At 32.7% G+C, this 19,081-nt stretch overlaps 2 protein-coding genes across 2 annotated transcripts; both read left to right on the top strand.

Annotated features, from left to right (window-relative positions):
- The first annotated feature begins 7,643 nt into the window (after positions 1 to 7,643).
- On the top strand, positions 7,644 to 10,766 carry LOC111909414 (altered inheritance of mitochondria protein 32). Its single transcript, XM_023905237.3, has 5 exons — positions 7,644 to 8,115; positions 8,227 to 8,312; positions 9,057 to 9,356; positions 9,441 to 9,524; positions 10,242 to 10,766. Exons 1-5 carry the CDS (start codon positions 7,768 to 7,770, stop codon positions 10,642 to 10,644), a joined length of 1,221 nt encoding a protein of 406 aa, XP_023761005.1. The 5' UTR covers positions 7,644 to 7,767; the 3' UTR covers positions 10,645 to 10,766.
- Positions 10,767 to 15,183: 4,417 nt separating this feature from the next.
- LOC111909415 (putative glucose-6-phosphate 1-epimerase) lies at positions 15,184 to 18,866 on the top strand. The gene is made up of 8 exons (XM_023905238.3): positions 15,184 to 15,654; positions 16,231 to 16,305; positions 16,459 to 16,515; positions 16,613 to 16,770; positions 16,850 to 16,981; positions 17,075 to 17,177; positions 18,230 to 18,329; positions 18,446 to 18,866. The coding sequence occupies exons 1-8, from the start codon at positions 15,577 to 15,579 to the stop codon at positions 18,658 to 18,660; spliced, it is 918 nt and encodes a 305-aa protein (XP_023761006.1). The 5' UTR covers positions 15,184 to 15,576; the 3' UTR covers positions 18,661 to 18,866.
- The last annotated feature ends 215 nt before the right edge of the window (positions 18,867 to 19,081 follow it).

Genomic DNA, 19,081 nt, shown 5'->3' with positions numbered 1-19,081 from the left:
GACTAAAATCTAGTGGTAATAATACTAGGTTTCGTCGAAGGAAATTATTTTAAAGTAAACGAAGCGCTATCCGAGTACCAAGTCACCACCTTATCAAGTGATTGCATGGTCCCTGTCATCTTACACATAGATATGAAGTATTTAATATAAATTACGTGTTGTGAGTGCATAGTTACTTTCATCTTACACATAGATATGAAGTATTTTATATAAACTACATGCTATGTGTGCATATTATCTGAATACTTGCTGTCTATGTTGGATGAACGTTTTTATACATGTTTTAAATGATTTAAACTGTATACGTATTTTATATATACAAATATGTTGGGCATGACATGAGTAGATGAATGATGAGAGATAAAAGATGATGTGAGTAAACATTGGCAGCTATAGACTTAGTGCCTATTGGACAAACACTGGTAGCTATGGACTTAGTACCTGTTAGGAATTGGTAGCTATGGACTTAGTACCTATTAGATAAACACTGGTAGCTATGGATTTAGTACCCGATGAATAAACTATAGCAGCTATGGAATTAGTGTTTTACGAACGAGCATTGGCAGCTATGGATTTAGTGCCAGTCCTATAAGAATAAAGAAGATAATGGGGGAAGGGTAATTGGGTTGATTGTTTGATTGTTTAAACACAATAATTATATTATTGTGGGTTGAAAACCCTATGTACTCACCAGGTTTCCCAACCTGACCCACTCAGTTTATTTATGTCATAGGTGTTGTTATGAAGTCACATTACACTGAGAGATTAAAGAGATGTAGATCACTAGTGTAAATAAATGTAAGTTCTGTTTATGCTTATGTTTCTGTATTGACGATGACATCCCAAACGTTTTAAAATGAATAAAATACGTTTCTTCGGAAATGTTTTGATAACATATTTATCATGTTTTTCTGGGAACAAATTCCGCAACATTTTTATGAAAAGAAGTACTCTGATTTTTATAAAGCATAAACAAAATCGGTCTTTTCTGGCCGTGAAAATGGGGATGTCACAGTTGGTATCAGAGCATTAGTTTAAGTGAACTAGGAATATGGATTTATTTCTAGACTTAAACTTAGAATGCTAAGCAATGATTGTGAGGAGTGTGTCTAATAAAATTTAGGTAATACACCTGAATAGACACAAGCACTAGATTATTTAGGGAAAATGCCTAACATGCTTTTATGTGCTAAATGATTTATGATGCTAAATGTATGATCGGATCTATGGTCTGTTGCCGACCGGATCTGGAAATTTTATGTGCTCAGATTTCTAAACATTTAATTACGGTATTAGTACTGGCATGTAATTTTTCGAAGTAATAAGGAGGATTATACGTCTAAATCTTCTCTATCTATATTCTCGTCTTGATGCACTGAATGCATGCTTTCGTGAACAAAGCATCATGGTGAAGACTCATAGAGAATCTAGTAAATGGAGGAAATGAAAAGGCTTATGATAGTGAATGAAACATATAAGAAGATATCGTAAGAGTGGTATCTTGCCTTTAGAATATGTATGATAAGATAACAATACATTCAGAGGAGTATGGTACGTCTAAAGTACACCTTCGATTGGCAGGATGATGGAACGATTGGTGTAATTCTTTAAGTTGTCCCATCGTATGGCGTTTCCACCACCAACCGAGTTGAAGCAGAATTGATGATTGGAGATACGCATGGAAGAAGTCCTAGTAGAGTCTAGGGAAAATTATATGATTGTTTGGACACATTTGTATGTGTTAAAATTGTCTTTGTGATAATAACTTGGAAAACTGCGAGACAATACGAGTATGAGTAGGTGTGAAAGGTAGTATATGCATATACTACCGGAAGCACAGGACTCACGCTTGGATCAGGGAAAGTCAAAAGGTTACCAAGAAGCCAATAGTTGATTCCGTTTTATTCATGTATGTCGTTACCATCGTCTCGGTAATGACTAAGAAGATTGTTGTTATTCCGACCCTAGTGGTCATATCAAATTGAGTCTGACTAAGACAAGTATGTTAAATGGTTCAGTGAGCCAAGTCCGATGTAGCATCTGACTTAAGCTAGAAGCTTGATGTGAAAGACAATCAAAGCGATCAGTAGAGGTATAGCAATAGTTGCTTGTAGCTAGGAATGCTACCTTTTAAGATGTGATTATATCACATTAGAACATGAAGGAAAGTATATTCCATTCTGGAATTTGACTCTAAGAGACCTGAGTCTAAGCGTTGCGACACACAATGAGAAGTCATCGGAAAATGATCCATCGGTCTATTATGGAAATCAAACAACTTATCTTAAGTTGTTAAGAAGAAGAAGGAGTCTCCATTAAGGATCGATATTGTGACTTGAAGATCATAATTTGGAGTCTAACATGAGATAGGGAGCGGGTCCAAGATCGGGCACCGCCTGCAGTTAGGAAGTCTTAGAGTTAGATACTCGTTCGAAGAAACATGAAAGTTACGGTTACTACTTAGGATGAAGAGATAACGTATGAAGTCATCATGTGAGCCCTATTTCGTTGATGATTTTGGGACGTAATCATCCTAAGGGGGAGATAATTGTAATGCCCGCAGATCCGGGCTAGTCAATTTAGAGGCAATAGGGATCGAAAACGACTTTTCGACAAAATATTATTTAGAATAAATAATCTTAACCAAGTTGTAGAATATGTCTCAAGGGTTCCGTATATATAAAGAACATCGAAATCCGAGTTATAATGAAGAAGTTATGACCCGTCGAAGTTTTACGGCAAAACGGGCACGACACCGGGAGACGTAAATAGTGAATTTACGATGGAGGACTTTTTAGCCTTAGTAATCTCAACAAAAGTCGTAGAATATGTTAAGCTGAGAGCGTCCATAAAAAGAACGCCCAAATCTGACTTCGTATGAGGAAGTTATGATTGTTCTAAGATTTAGCATAACCGTGCACAACCCGTAATTCAAATTTTAGATCGAGCGGTTTTTGGCCAATGCGACCTAAATGAGAATTAAAGATCTCATTCATAGGAACTCAACAACAAAAATAAAGACGAAAACGGAGTCCGTATGTAAAAGTTATGAATTTTTAAGGGACCAATCATGTCCCGGTCTGTTAAAAATATAACTTTAAAAATAAAGTCAAAATTAGCCGACGGAGTCTAAACGAAAGTTAGAGAATACGTCTCCGCCTACGCATGGATATAAATAACGTCAAAAATGGAGTTTGTATGAACGAGTTACAAATTATAATAACATATTTACGTATTAAAATAAAGTATAAATTATATATACGTACACACACACACACACACACACATATATATATATATATATATATATATATATATATATATATATATATATATATATACATATGTATATATCATTACAAAGGTATCGATGATGCGGTCATTATAAGATTAATGTTGAGTTCTTTCGACATTAGTTTAGTACAAATATCGTTAAATCTATTTAAAATAGTATTATAAAGGGGTGTTTAGTTGTTTATATAACTATAAGGTCATTAAGTAATTATGGAGGGTAGTTTTTGAAAATTCAGTTACTATAAATAAGAGGCTTGGGCTCTCATATTTCTTGCACCATTCTATTGATTCAAGAGTCTTTCTCTTCTTATCCCCCGAGCATTTCGGTCCCTCATGATTCGACTTCTCTTTTTGTAGTTTTAGTATAGTAAGGTGAGCGCTGAAGCGTTGCACGAATCTTTGTTAGAAAGATTCAGCGACGAAGTTCTGCCCCTACAGAGCCCGACTCCTAGCTAAAATCCCATTGTAAGTAAGTTATGCTTACCCCATTTTAAATATAGTTTATATTTAAAATTAGTATTGTTATTATGAACTTATAATAAATATTTGAGCTATTATTATGACTTATATAAGTGTCGTTATAATATCTTTTTAACTACTCGCGGTACGGAGAATCTGGCTTAAAGGGCCGCATAGGGTTGTTGGATTTCAGAAGTGTTATATGCCAAAATGGTCCTGCCCTCCGGTGTTTTATGTTTGGCCCCTGTCTGTACATAGTGGTTGCAAAGTATTGTTTAAACGCTTATATAATAATAATAATAATAATAATAATAAGAGTAATAAGTAGTCACGGTAAATATTAGACTAAAATCTAGTGGTAATAATACTAGGTTTCGTCGAAGGAAATTATTTTAAAGTAAACGAAGCGCTATCCGAGTACCAAGTCACCACCTTATCAAGTGATTGCATGGTCCCTGTCATCTTACACATAGATATGAAGTATTTAATATAAATTACGTGTTGTGAGTGCATAGTTACTTTCATCTTACACATAGATATGAAGTATTTTATATAAACTACATGCTATGTGTGCATATTATCTGAATACTTGCTGTCTATGCTGGATGAACGTTTTTATATATGTTTTAAATGATTTAAACTGTATATGTATTTTATATATACAAATATGTTGGGCATGACATGGGTAGATGAATGATGAGAGATAAAAGATGATGTGAGTAAACATTGGCAGCTATAGACTTAGTGCCTATTGGACAAACACTGGTAGCTATGGACTTAGTACCTGTTAGGAATTGGTAGCTATGGACTTAGGACCTATTAGATAAACACTGGTAGCTATGGATTTAGTACCCGATGAATAATCTATAGTAGCTATGGAATTAGTGTTTTATGAACAAGCATTGGCAGCTATGGATTTAATGCCAGTCCTATAAGAATAAAGAAGATAATGGGGATGGGTAATTGGGTTGATAGTTTGATTGTTTAAACATAATAATTATATTATTGTGGGTTGAAAACCCTATGTACTCACCAGGTTTCCCAACCTGACCCACTCAGTTTATTTATTTCACAGGTGTTGTTATGAAGTCACATTACACTGAGAGATTAAAGAGATGTAGATCACTAGTGTAAATAAATGTAAGTTCTGTTTATGCTTATGTTTCTGTATTGACGATGACATCCCAAACGTTTTAAAATGAATAAAATACGTTTCTTCAAAAATGTTTTGATAACGTATTTATCATGTTTTTCTGGGAACAAATTCCGCAACATTTTTATGAAAAGAAGTACTCTGATTTTTATAAAGCATAAACAAAATCGGTCTTTTCTGGCCGTGAAAATGGGGATGTCACATTGTCACTAGTAGCCTCGAGTTTGGCAGATGTCCTTGGTTGTTGGAAGTTTGGGAGTCAAAGCGGTGTTGTTCAGTTTTTTGGGTGTGACCATGGAACTACACAGAGTTCGATTTAGGCGTATCGCTTTGACAAGGTCGATATTGGGTTGATCCAATCAGGTTTCTATCAAAATTTCTAGATAATTTTGGAATTCTCTCCAAATTTAGAAGTATTCATGAGTTCGTTGGGCATTGATGGGATTTGTTCAGTTTTAGTTAAGCTCTAGGGTCTTGTTTTGGTTATTAGGAGAGCATTTATGTAGCAGTTGAGGTTCGATATTTCGCCCGACCCGTTGGTGCTTCACCCTTTAAGTAAGGTTATGATAAAGAAGGAACATGATCTGGCCTTATGGAATAGTTCTTATTAGATTTATTGCTTTCGAGTTGGACAAGAGTTCAACAGTTTATCTTATTTCCTGGTGACATGCGAGAATGTTTTGTTTGATGATGCATCAGTAGCAATTTAGACCATGGTAGGGTTACATGTTATAGAATCGTATGGCTCCAATGGTTGCTGGTAAGTGTACGTTAGATGTGGACTGGGTTCCTGCGGGTCGATGGGCTGATGGTTGTGTGACTATAGACCCACTGGGTGTTTGTTGGGAGTCTTCATGTCTAAAATTGGGTGATGGCAAGAACGATGAGGAGTTGTGAGCTTCTTATTCCAATGGTTGGATGGTGTCACGACGTGTCTTGAACCATCGTGGATTTCACTTGTGTTTTGGATCAACAGTTGTGTCGTGGATATCTGTGTTGGGTTTTGAGCATTCTAACACTCCTAAATGTACATGTAACCCTAAATACCTTGGATCTATATTTTCTCTATTATACATGCAAATATGAATATTCCAAGGTATTATCCTATCTAGCATACAAACCATTGATTCATATGTAATAAAGTAAGTTAGAAGACATACCTTATGATGTAGCTTGATTCCATGGAGCTTAAGAGCCTAGTGCCTTAAGTGTGATACCTCAAATGATTCACACAACATCAAATACACTTGGAATAACTTAGAGAGAAATGAACCACTTCATGAAATCGGCTAGCCCTCACCCTTCTTGCTTGGTCACTGATTTTGGGAAGAATATGATGCTTATATAGTGTGTCACAATTAGGGTTATACCATGTAAACCATAATTGTCATGGCTTTTCATTTCTTGAATCCATGGGTTCAAAAACACCATGGAACATCCATGGAGTATCCTATGGGTTTTAGCCCAACTTGATAAACCATGGAGCATTAGCCCACTATACACAATCAACCCATATATTTAATTAGTCTCCTTTTGATCAATTAATTAATTCCAAATTAATTCTTGATAGATACTAATTAAATAATATTATTAATATATTAGAACTTATAATTTAAATAAACCTTAAGTGTTATTTCTCTCATTTTAGTCTATCCAAATGCATGATGCCATGCAACCCAAATGGACCATGCCAAGTTGGGTCAAGTACATACCAATTATAGTTATGGACTTAGACACTAATCCAACAGTCTTCCACTTGGATAAGTCTAAAACTATTATTGTGTATGACTTCAAAACCTGACTGGCAATCGTAGCTCTTAAAGTTGTTACCGTACTCTGAACAAATCAATGACACGTCTATTAGATAAGGGATCATATATTCCTCCATTCTAGATATCATACGGACGGAGACATGAATTATAATCATTCTCTCTGTCCATTTGTTGTTTCTCGATTTCCAATTTATGATGATCGACTAATTGAACAAATCAAATCAGTCCAGGCTTGGCCAAGCACTTCGGGGTGTCATCACTAAATCATCGAGGGGCCCACAAATATCGCTTTTATCCGTTTAAGGGTAAAATGAATGGATAAACTTCGACTCATATGCTTGTTCTACGTTGGAAGCAACCAACGTGATTAACCTAACAAAGTTGATATTGTTGCTTATATCTATACCAAAACATATATAGTCTGGAACAATATACTGTATAGATCTCTTGATTGCCATCAACTAGAAACTGGCACTTGAAAAAAATCCTTATACATACTCATTTTTTTAGTATACGAAAACTATCAAAAAACACTACTTGTGGAGGAATAAATACAAAGAAATATACTGCAATGAAGGAACAAAGACAAAGAAATATACTACTTGTGCCTTATGGAAGAACAAAAAACACACAAATACCATAATATTACCTCTCCAGAACAACATTTGGAACGCCTGTACATTCTGGAATACAGTCCGAAATACATTTTTCAATCCAAAAACGTACATGTATTAGATTTCATATCCAAAACCCACCAACCACCACCAACTCCGAAATAAACATAACTATTCCTGCATTCTAAAATAAATAGTCGTTTTACAAAATTTATATAAAAAAAAAAAATTGGTTATTATTATCGAATTATTTTAGATTAATTAATTTCCCAAAAGTTTAATATATTTAGTTGTTTTGACTTTAATTCTTCTCACCTCCTTAAATTTTAGGTGCATTAGAAACTTTGAAAAACACTAGCGCGTGGTTCCACAACATCGTTTCTTCAACATCCAAAAACACTAGGTGGGGAAGAGCCTCCATGACCTACCACCGCCGGTACCCATCCATAACTATTGGACTGTTATTGACTCACAAATGCAACTAACTATAACAACAAATCGTAGCCGGTTTCCCGCCGTACACTTTGCTATCTCCTATCTCTCTGCCTCCTCTCATTTTCACTCATCCAACATGGCCGCCGTATCGGAGAATGCCACCACAGAACCTCCGGTGATCGACGACAATGTCAAGTTCGGATTCTTACGGAAGGAGATGAACACCGAGAAACTCGCCGGAACCGCTATCGCTTACGACCGTCATGTTATCCTTTGCTATAAAACTCACGAGACGTGGCCTTCTCGAGTTGAATCCTCCGACAGCCATCCGTTCCCTAAGCTTCTCGCTGGAGCTCTTAAAGCTCGTAAGAACGACATTCCTGTGAAGGTTACTCCTCCATTTATAAGTTTAATTTCGTTAAGCGTTTATTCTGATGCGATGTTTGGAAATTGTGAAAGTTTGATGCGTTGTTTTTGGTTTCTGATATGGATTTTGTAGACTTTAATGACGATTTGCGAGGGTCGTGAAGGTACAGAGCTATCAGATGGAGATGTATTGCTTTTCCCTGAAATGGTTAAGTATAGGTAATCTATGAATCCCTTAGGGTTTTAATTTGGTTAGATATACAAGTATATAAGTTTTTTTTGGTGAAGAACTGGTGATTAGGTTTATATATCTGTTAATCTATGCCCTTTGCATATGTTAATTTGGGCATATGAAATAGAATTTGGCATAAAAAGTGTTTATCAATATTAGTTTTGTGAAACTTTCTACTGTTGATAAGGAAATAGATTAGTAGTTGCAGGTTTGCTTCTTGTTTCTTTTTCTGCAAGCTTCTACCTCTTTATATGTTCATGTAAAAGGTGATTAGTGATCATTTTCATTTGCAACAGTTAGTTTTAGAAATTTCACTCAATTAACCATGTTTTAACTTCACATATAATTCATAGGAAGTTTTTGGCTATTTTCTCAAAATAAAGAAATCTTATGAACCCAAATTATTACATTAGTTTATAATGGTGAATGGTGATACTAACACACAAATAGAAAATTTCAATCTGTGATATCCCAAAAGGAAACTAATCTTTTTTTTTTGTGGGACATTGGGAATATATGAAAGAAACATGAAATATCTAAAAAAAAACATTGTCTTAAACCATAAAGCAATATGGTATATAAAAAACAAACACTAAAAAACATCTTCTCCACCACTTTAAAAGAGAAAACAAACAAGCAAACATGGGTTTGTACCTTCTTACATTTTATTCGCATAATTTGTTTGTAAAATGATTTGGCATTTTACTTATTGTTTTTCTTTTTCATTAAAGGGGATTGAAAGAACCGGATATTAATAGCTTTGTGGATGAAGTTATTGTGAATAGAAAACAATGGTCTACAGGGGTTCAAGAAAAGATGACAGGTTCACACATATTTGTGTGTGCTCATAGTAGTCGAGATAAAAGGTGTGGCTTTTGTGGGCCCATTTTAATCAAGAAATTCAAAGAGGAAGCTGAATTAAGAGGATTGAAGAATGTGTATGTTAGTGCATGTTCACATGTTGGTGGCCATAAGTATGCAGGAAACTTGATAATTTATAGTGTTCAAAATAACAAAGTTTCTGGTCATTGGTAAAATAATCTATTCCCATTTTTTATATTCCTTTTGTTTGTTCTTGTTATGTTTTAATTGCTCTTATTGTTTTTGTGTTATAGGTATGGTTATGTTAGTCCAAATGATGTGCCTGAATTGCTTGATGATCATATTGGAAAAGGTCAAATCATTGAGAGAATTTGGAGGTACCTTCTTTTTGTGTATTAATTTGGCTCGTTTAGTAAGAATTAAATGCAAAGATGCATACGCGAAGGGCATTCTCGTCTTTTGTACATCGAGTTCGAGAGCAAGTCCTAGTCCCACTTTTTTCGGTGGGAGAAAAAATCAAAGTTTTTCTCCCGTTAACATGTCACAGTCTCAATTCAAATGCAGTACAACCTGTTATATCATGTCGGATGACAGATGACAGAACAGAACAGGTTGTACATCGAGTTCGAGAGCAAATCCTTGTCCCACTTTTTTCGGCAGGACAAGAATTTTTTTGTCCCATAAACATTTGTCCCTGACACAGTCCAAATACAGGACAACTTGTTCTGTTATGTCAGTCAAGTCATGTCAAAACAGAACAAGTTGTGCATCGAGTTCGAAAGCAAGTCCTTGTCCCACTTTTTTAGGTGGGACAAAAAATAACAATTTTTGTCCCATTAACATTTGTCACAGTCCCGGTCCAAATACAATACAACCTGTTCTGACAGAATATGTTCTGACCTGTCACGTCATGTCAGTTTGTACATCGAGTTCGAGAGCAAGTCCTGTCCCACTTTTTTCGGTGGGACAAGAAATCACAAATTTTGTCCCATTAACATCTGTCTCTTTCACAGTCCAAATACAGTACAACCTGTTCTGTCATGTCATGTTGCATTAATGAGAAACGAATTTAAATTGAGTTGAATAAATTTTAGGGGCCAAATGGGAGTTCCACTTCTAAAGAAAGTTTCTTCATTGAAAGCGGTTGAACCATCACTTCCAAATGGAAACAATTTAATCAATGAAAAGAATAATGAAACAAAAGAAACCAAAGAAGAGAAAGAAGAAGAAGAAGAGAACATTAAAAAAGAGAAAGAAGAAGAAGATAACATTAAAAAAGAGAAAGATTTTGGGATTGGGGAAGGGGGAGGAGGGTGTTGTCAAGGTTTGAATGGGTTCTCATGCTGTAGAGATGAAAAAGAGGAAAAAGAATCGAAGAGTAAAATTGATTTGTTATGGAAAAAATGGGAGGAAAATGAGATAGTTACAGTGGCTGTTGTGGTTGGAGTTGTGGTAACTTTTGGTTTGGCCTATAGCTTTTATAAAAGGATAAGATGAGAAATAAACTTCAAACTTCAAAATGAGATTATTATCACCAAACTTATTATTGGGTATACTTTGTATTGTTGTGTATAATTTTATACGGGATTTAATATAGTGACTCTTCTTTCTTGTACTCATTATTATTATTATTATCTATAGGGTAATGATGCATTTATCTAATTTAATTATCAAAAAAAAAAAAAAAAAAAAAAAATCTACGAGATACTCCAATTGCCTACAATTCATGTTCGAGAGTTGCTATCAATGTATCAAGGTTGTTAAAATTGTGATCTTGCTTGTAGGATTGTATGATTCTTCCTATCTATGTAAATTGTTTCCGATCTTTTAAGCTCGTAGTAGGATTGTTTCCTTTAAAAAAATTAATATTTTTTATTGGACTAACTAAGTAGAATACACATTTGAATTGTTTATTGTTAAATAATGTGGAAATGACATATTTGCCCAATGATGTATTTTGAATATGACCATTCACTCTCGTAACTTATTTTCGTTCTTTATGAAGATTTTCCGTTTAGTTCACTGAATCGAACCATCTTTCTCTTACGAAAAAAACTTTTTTTTTTTTTTTTTTTTTTTTTTTTTTTTTTTTTTTGTGAATTTGAGTCCTTTTGGGTTTTTGTTATCTTTCCTGGTTTTGTTTTGATGAGCATATTTTTTTCTTTCTTCATGTTACTATTTGAATTCTAGATGCACAAAACAACCTTCAATCTTGTTTCTTGACTCATTAAAAAGATGTTATATTCGATTCTTTCAAAAGAAAAACCATTTGTGTTGATGGATTGTTCTTCAATGGACCCTTATCAACACCAAAGAACATATCCAGAATCATTAAAGTGTGTGCTATTTTAGTTAAATTACAAATATTCCAAATCCACAATAGTCTTCCGATTTTCCAAAAATGGGTTATGATTGCGAAAACCGTCGTGATGCAAGATCGATGGTGTATTGTCGATCAGACGAAGCTTACTTATGTTTATCATGTGATTGGAATGTTCATTCCACAAACGCATTATTAAAACCCCATTCAAGAACATTTGTATGTGATAGATGCAATTCAGAATCAGCATTCGTTAGATGCATTGATGTAAAACTATCACTTAGTCAAATGTAATTGAGAAGGTCACACTGGTTCCTTAAAGAAAGCACCCACGCCGGCGGAGAAGATGATGGCAGGATAAAGGAGTTTCATGATGCGTTCAAGCTTTATGATCTTGAACAATAACATGTTGATTTCGGCTTCAGAGTTGCACAGATGACGACGTGATTTTGACTTTTAAATGGAAAAATGTTTGAGTGGCACTGGCTAATATAGGTTAAAAAGACTAAAAAGATAGACTACTTTAGAGTTTATTCCTTCATAAAACACAAAACAAGTTATGGGGCTGAATGAATAAATTCGAAATACATGGTTAGGTAATATGTCATTTCCCCTTAAATAATATATATTTTTATGTTTTAGATTATTTATTATTAACTGATAAATGAAAATATATTTTTTGGGTAGTGATTCGTACACAACAGTTTTTTGTCATATATAACAATTTATGCATTATAGAGTTGTACAATACAACACTTTAAAACACAAATTGTTGTGTACGGAGAAAAAATGTTGTGTACGAATCAATTCTCATATTTTTTATGTTTTAAAATTATTTTTGTTGGATTTTACGACCCAATTTGATTTTAGATCTTCCAAAAGAAAATACGATTTTAAATGAGTCTTGATAAATAAATTAAAGAATGGTTTTAGGCTTTTTGAACAATTGCACGTGTGGTGTATATAGAAATATAATTTGTAGTGTGTAATTTTATTTTGACAGTTATGATGGTCGATTTACAAAATTTAAAATGAAACGACAAGTATAGCTGTTAAAAAGTTGATTCAATTTCGGAAACAGATATTGTCCTAACGAACATATATTTTAATTGCTTTTGAGAGTGCCAATCGATTTAAAGTCTAGGATACAAAATTTCATAAATGGCAAAAAATTAAATAAATTAAATGTTATTTGAATTATTAGTTAAGATTTAAGACAATAAAAGAGATAACGGGGTTGCATCCTCCACTCCCGCCTATACCCCCGAATTCCCTTTATTATCCCTGCCTTCACTCCTGTCCTGTTTTCCCATTCCCAATTGACTTTGAGCTATTTTTTTGGGCTAAAAAACTATTTTTGGGTAACAAATAGTTATTTATAGCAAAATTTTATATGTTACAAACAATTTAAAAAAACTTACTAGTATTTTTTTGCTGAATTTTGGCAGGTCAAAATCATATTATTGTTCATTATATATATATATATATATATATATATATATATATATATATATATATATATATATATATATATATATATATATATAATTTATTAACGTGGCCACCATAAGAGTTTCGAGACGAGACTGCCCATCCCCACCCCTACCTCGCCCCCAATTTATTTAAACAAATATCCCCATACGGGGCACCCACGGGAATGAGTCCCATGAAACTTTTTGACTTCCTGTCATCTTACTATTTCTATTTACAAAAACAAGGAATAGTCCACTACCGAATCAACAATGGAGTCATTTCTTTGTATATCAGTTCGAAAAACTATCAAATTTCTAAACCGTCATAACACCCATAAAATAGTAATAATAATTGCTTCCACGACTAACTTTTTGGACTTGTGTATATTGAGATTATCGAACCACATCTACAAGCTCACTGTTAGGGTGTTCATCGGTTGAAATCTAATGGATCTTGATGAAACTGACTAATACAATTATAATTGAATGTTGTATTTTATGAATCGATCAAATCCAATTCGTGATATACAACCAAACCGATGCAATTGGATATTGGATCGGATCAGTATTATCTATTTTTGCAAAGAGTCAACTTTCATATGTATTCACTATGTATTCACTAACGATGAATATCATACTAACATTGTGTCTATATATCCTTTGATCTAAGATATATGTTTACTTTTTTAGTTAATGTAACATTGTGTCTTGATGTATATTTTGAGGTTAATTTATAATTTTTTATAATGAAATTACAAGAATGTTATTATCAGGAAACTATTTCAATCACTTGAATAAAAGCATTGTCTTATTGACCATATGATTTAATAGTCATATCAAAACAATTTAAATACAAACATTGCTTTATTGACCATATAATTTAATCGTCATATCAAAACAATGTTTTACATCTCTTATAAAAAATATTCCTCTTATGTGATTGAAAATAAATGTTTATCATGAAAAATATTAATTTGATTTTTTGTAATCTCTTATAAAAAATACCATTCCTCTTATATGATTGAAAATAAATGTTTATCATGAAAAATATTAATTTGTTATTTTGTAATATAATAAACTTCTTTATTAATTAATTTTTACTTGACAACTTTTTAATCCCTTTTAACTTTCAACATAATATATTTAGTTTTTGAATTTAATTGTGATAACCTAATAAACTCAATTTATTAATTTAAATATTATATTAAAATAAAACATAAATTAAAACCTAAAATATACTAAAAAAGGTCCAAAAGCAATCCTTAAAATAATTATGACTTTTAATGTAGTATTTAATTAAAAAAAAAAACTTTAATCTAGCGCTATTAGATGTATTTTAAGGCGTCTTTAATGGACAAGAATGTAGTTTTTGAGTAAGTGTGCCATTCAGAACAGTTAATATAAGTATAAATATAAATATAAAACCTAAAGTTAAAATGTAAAATAAACTAAAAAATGTTCGATTCTATTTTTATCACATAAAACACAGTGGCACGTACAGTGACAATGAACAATGAAGTTCAAGACAGAGATTAAGGGGGTGTTTGGGATTGCGATTGAAAAATGGTTATTTGCTTATTGGCTTCTTGAAAAGCTAATAAGTCAAAAAAAAGTGTTTGACAAACTCAAAAACACTTTTGAGAGTAGTTTTTTCATAAGCTTCAATAAACACTTTTTAATAAGAATGTAAAACGTAGCTTTTTGAAACTGTTTATGGCTTTTTAACCAATATAACTTCAAAAAGCATTTTTTAAGCTAAACACTTTTTAACTTATTAACTTTTTCACTATAAAATCTTATCTAAACACTTTTTAAAAAACTCTTTTTACCGCCACTATAAGCAAATAAATACTTTTATTTAAAAACACTTTTCTAGTTCAAAAAGTACTCCCAAACACCCCTAAAAGCTAGACAACCTTCTGGACAATGAGTAATTTAATTATATAGGCAAAAAAAAAAGTTAAATAAAAAAAATATTTAGCTACCCAAAATAATCATAATCAATAGTTTAATATGTAAAGATGATCGACATATATGATACCCAATCCAAACATGGCATAAAAACGCTGACACTGAATCTTAAAGACCACGTGGAGGGCACAAGCGGGTTAAAGATAGGTTGTCTAAACCCGATTCGAGTCCATTTTATAAGAACCGACGATTTCACCCGGTGACTCTCGTCCACTAATTTATTAAAAAAAGAAAAACAAAATAAATAAATAAATAAATGCATAGACTCACATAGTTGGTGGCCTGTTCTTCCAATCGGATCGATTCTGTTACAATAAATCATTAAAAAATCTTAGTCAAATTAAGATTAAGCATAAGATCCTGCTACTTTTTAATTTAAGATTTGCAATCTATTGTATTTAATGATGATCTGTTTTGTTTTTGTTTTATTCCATTTTTTAGTATTTAAATCTTTGTATTTTATTGGATGAATGGATGAAATACGCGGTGTTTATAGAAACAGAATGATTCTATTTATACGTCTTATTCTCATTCCATTTTGCTGTGATTTTGTCCACCGTTTTCAAATTCTTCATTTTCGTCGTATTCCGTTTCTGTCGCTTTGGATTCTTCGTTTTTCTTTATAATTGCTGTGTGTGTAATTCTGTGAACTCTGAAGGATTCGACATGGCTGTTAATATCATCAATGATGGAGATCGATCGCCTAGAGTTGTACTCAGTGAGCCAACCGGATCAACAGCGGAGGTTCGTTAACACGTTTATTGTGTCTTTGTTTGTTCATCACAGAATTCTCTACCAGTTTCTACATGTTTCGTTTGTTTTTTTTTGATGTGAAAGAGTAATTTGAGAAATTTGGTGCCAGAAGCAAGTTGTTGATCGATTGTCGAACGATGAACAAGTGGTTAATCGCCTTTTTCTGGCTCCACATTTCTTCAATTCTGTAGCATTGTTGTTTTGAGTTGTGATTTTTGGTTCGAAGGAGTTAATTATGATCACAAACTTTTGGGGAAAATGTCAAATATGTGAAGTATTTTTTCGAGTCAGAATGATGGAATTATACATTGCAAGTCCACAATCATCAATCTACTGATTCGTCAATCGTAAAAATCTCGTGTATTTATTAAGCGACTGTTTCAGACTTTCAGCCCAGAATTCTAGGGCTTTCACTTTGAGTATACTATTGAATGCCGAATGTCTTTACTCTCTATTTGCTTCTTTTCTAGTAACATACAACTTTCTGACTCAATTTCAGATTGAAATTACTGTTTATCAGTTACTGATTTTGATTCATTCTCTTCTTCTTCTTCTTCTTCCATCTAGGTGCTCTTGTATGGAGGTCAGGTTGTTTCTTGGAAGAATGAAAGGCGAGAAGAGCTACTTTTCATGAGCAGTAAGGTGATCCAACTATGTATTTCAAACTTCAAAGCCAAAATCTCTTCATTTTTTTTTGCAATATAGTTAAATATCATATAAGCAATGATCTGAATTCATGTATATTATGTGCATTTGTATGATCATGACTCATGAGGACATTCTCTATGTGTGTAGGCTGTTTGGAAACCACCAAAATCCATAAGAGGTGGCATACCCATTTGCTTTCCTCAGGTATGCATTCAACAATCCACAAAACCATTTTTTTAGTTTTCTTTTTTTTTCTCAATAGAACACAGTTATAAAGTATAAACTGTAATATCCATTACAGGTTGCAAATTTTGGTGCACTTGAGCAACATGGATTTGCAAGGAATAGGTTATGGTCAATAGATGAAGATCCTTCACCTTTACCTCCACCCAACAATCAATCAATGGTGGATCTTGTATTGAAATCAACAGAAGAGGATCTGAAAACATGGCCTCATAGGTACTTTCTAGTTTCCACATGATTTAATCAAATCTTTAATGGATTTTGGGTGATTATTTTATATATGTTTTTTGTTTAGATTTGAGTTGAGGCTGCGTGTGATTGTTGGTGTTGGGAAGCTTACTTTGATCCCTCGTGTGAGAAATGTTGATAGCAAAGCTTTCTCATTTTCTATTGCTCTTCATAACTACTTTTCTTTATCAGATGTCAGGTTTGCATAATCCTACTTTTGATTTTTAGTATTAATTGTAAATATTATTGTTTTTAGATAAGTAGAATGATATATGGAGTTTTTAAAATGCAGTGAAGTACGTGTTGAAGGGTTGGAGACACTTGATTACTTTGACAATTTGTTAATGAGAGAAAGGTATACAGAGCAAGCAGATGCAATTACCTTTGATGGAGATGTAAGATTTTATTTTTATTACAACACAGTTTCATTTCTTTCTTTACAACAATCTACTTTCAATTTTTTTTTTTATTCTTATGATCTTATAAAAAAATCTACCTTTTTGAGTTGATATAATTAAAGACCTTATATATTGTGTTTTTTTTTTTGGATCAAACCCCAACTTTATATTTTTCCTGAAAAAGACCTTGCATTTTGTTATATTTTTTCAAAAAAAAAACCCTCAATTTTTTTTGGGTTAATCTTATAAAAGACCTTATATTTTGTATTTTTTCCGGATTAAACTTCAACTTTATTTTTTTTTTCATGAAAAAGACCTTGCATTTTTTTCATTTTTTTTCGGTCCGGACCTTTTAGTCATTTTTCTCTAAAAAAGTTGTAAAATGTGAGGTTTTTTCAGGAAAAACTAAAAAAGTTGAGGATTTATTTGTAAACATTTAGAAGGTTGAGGGTTTTTTTCGAAAAAAAAAGATAAAGTTGAGGGTTTTTTCAGAAAGAAGGAAAGTATAAGATGATGTTTAATCCGGAAAAAACACAAAATATAAGGTCTTTTATGAGATTAACCCAAAAAAATTGAGGGTTTTTTTGAAAACATATAGCAAAATGCAAGGTCTTTTTCATGAAAAAAAATAAAGTTGGGGTTTAATCCAAAAAAAACACAATATAAGGTCTTTTATGAGATTAACCATTTTTTTTGAAAAAACCCCTCAACCTTTTAATTTAGATTAGTTTAAAAAAAGACTTAATATTTTGTGTTTTTTCCGGATTAAACCTCAATTTTATTTTTGTCCTGAAAAACACCCTCAATATTTTAACCGCTTCCAGATAAACCCTAAACATTTTTAGTTTTCCTTGAAAAATCCCTAACATTTTACAATTCTTTTTGAAAAAAAAAATGACTAAATGGGTCAGATCGGAAGAAATGAAAAAAACACAAGGTGTATTTCAAGCAAAAAATAAATTCGAGGTTTAATCCAAAAAAACACAAAGTATAAGGTCTTTTAAAAGTACATTGCGATTCCTTGCATTAACCATGTTTTATTTTTATAGATCGACCGCGTGTACTTAAGCACACCCAACAAAATTGCGATAATCGACCACGAAAGAAAACGAACAATCGTCCTACGTAAAGAAGGCATGGTGGATGCAGGTTTATCTCATCACATATTCACATACCAATTAAATTAAATTCCATTATCATAAATTAAAAAATAAAAAAAAAATCCCAAAATGTATTATAATAAAATTACATTGCTATTTCGATAGTTGTCTGGAACCCTTGGGATAAAAAGTCAAAGGCGATTCAAGATTTGGGCGATGAAGACTACAAAACAATGCTATGTCTTGATGCCGCAGCCATTGAAAATCCAATAAGTTTAAAACTGAATCAAGAGTGGAAAGGTCGGCAAGAACTTTCTATTGTCTCTTCGAGTTATTTCAGTGGACAGCTCGACCCACGCAAGGTTCTTGGCTCGCGCTAATTATAATAAGTTTTTTTTTTTTTTTTTTTTTTGAATCGATTTGTTTGTTTTGGTGCGTAATAGTACGATGATTTGGTGTTGGAATTGTTTAGAGAGAGAGAGAGAAGGTTTGTTTGGTAAAAGGTGTCGCTTTTTTCTAGACATCGTTTGAAACTTTTTAGAATCGGTGTTTGATTAAGTTAAAAAAAGTAGCATCTTGTTTGCAATTGTAGTACTAATGCTGGTATATGACAAAACATGATAGTATTATACTGCTCTAGACATGTATCGAATATATCGAATTGAGTTATGAGTGATGTGTGAGTGATGTCAAGTCAGTGTGACAAAAGACAAAAATAAAAGATAAAAGATAGAAGTTGCAACTTTTTCTCTTGTCTTAGGAAAATATGTGAATGTCGTTTTTATAACTGAAAATAATCAT

Source organism: Lactuca sativa, chromosome 3 (assembly GCF_002870075.4).
Source record: "Lactuca sativa cultivar Salinas chromosome 3, Lsat_Salinas_v11, whole genome shotgun sequence".
NCBI classification, from domain to species: Eukaryota; Viridiplantae; Streptophyta; class Magnoliopsida; order Asterales; family Asteraceae; genus Lactuca; species Lactuca sativa.
The sequence above is the reverse complement of the archived record's forward strand: the minus strand, read 5'-3'. Positions and strand labels throughout refer to the sequence as shown.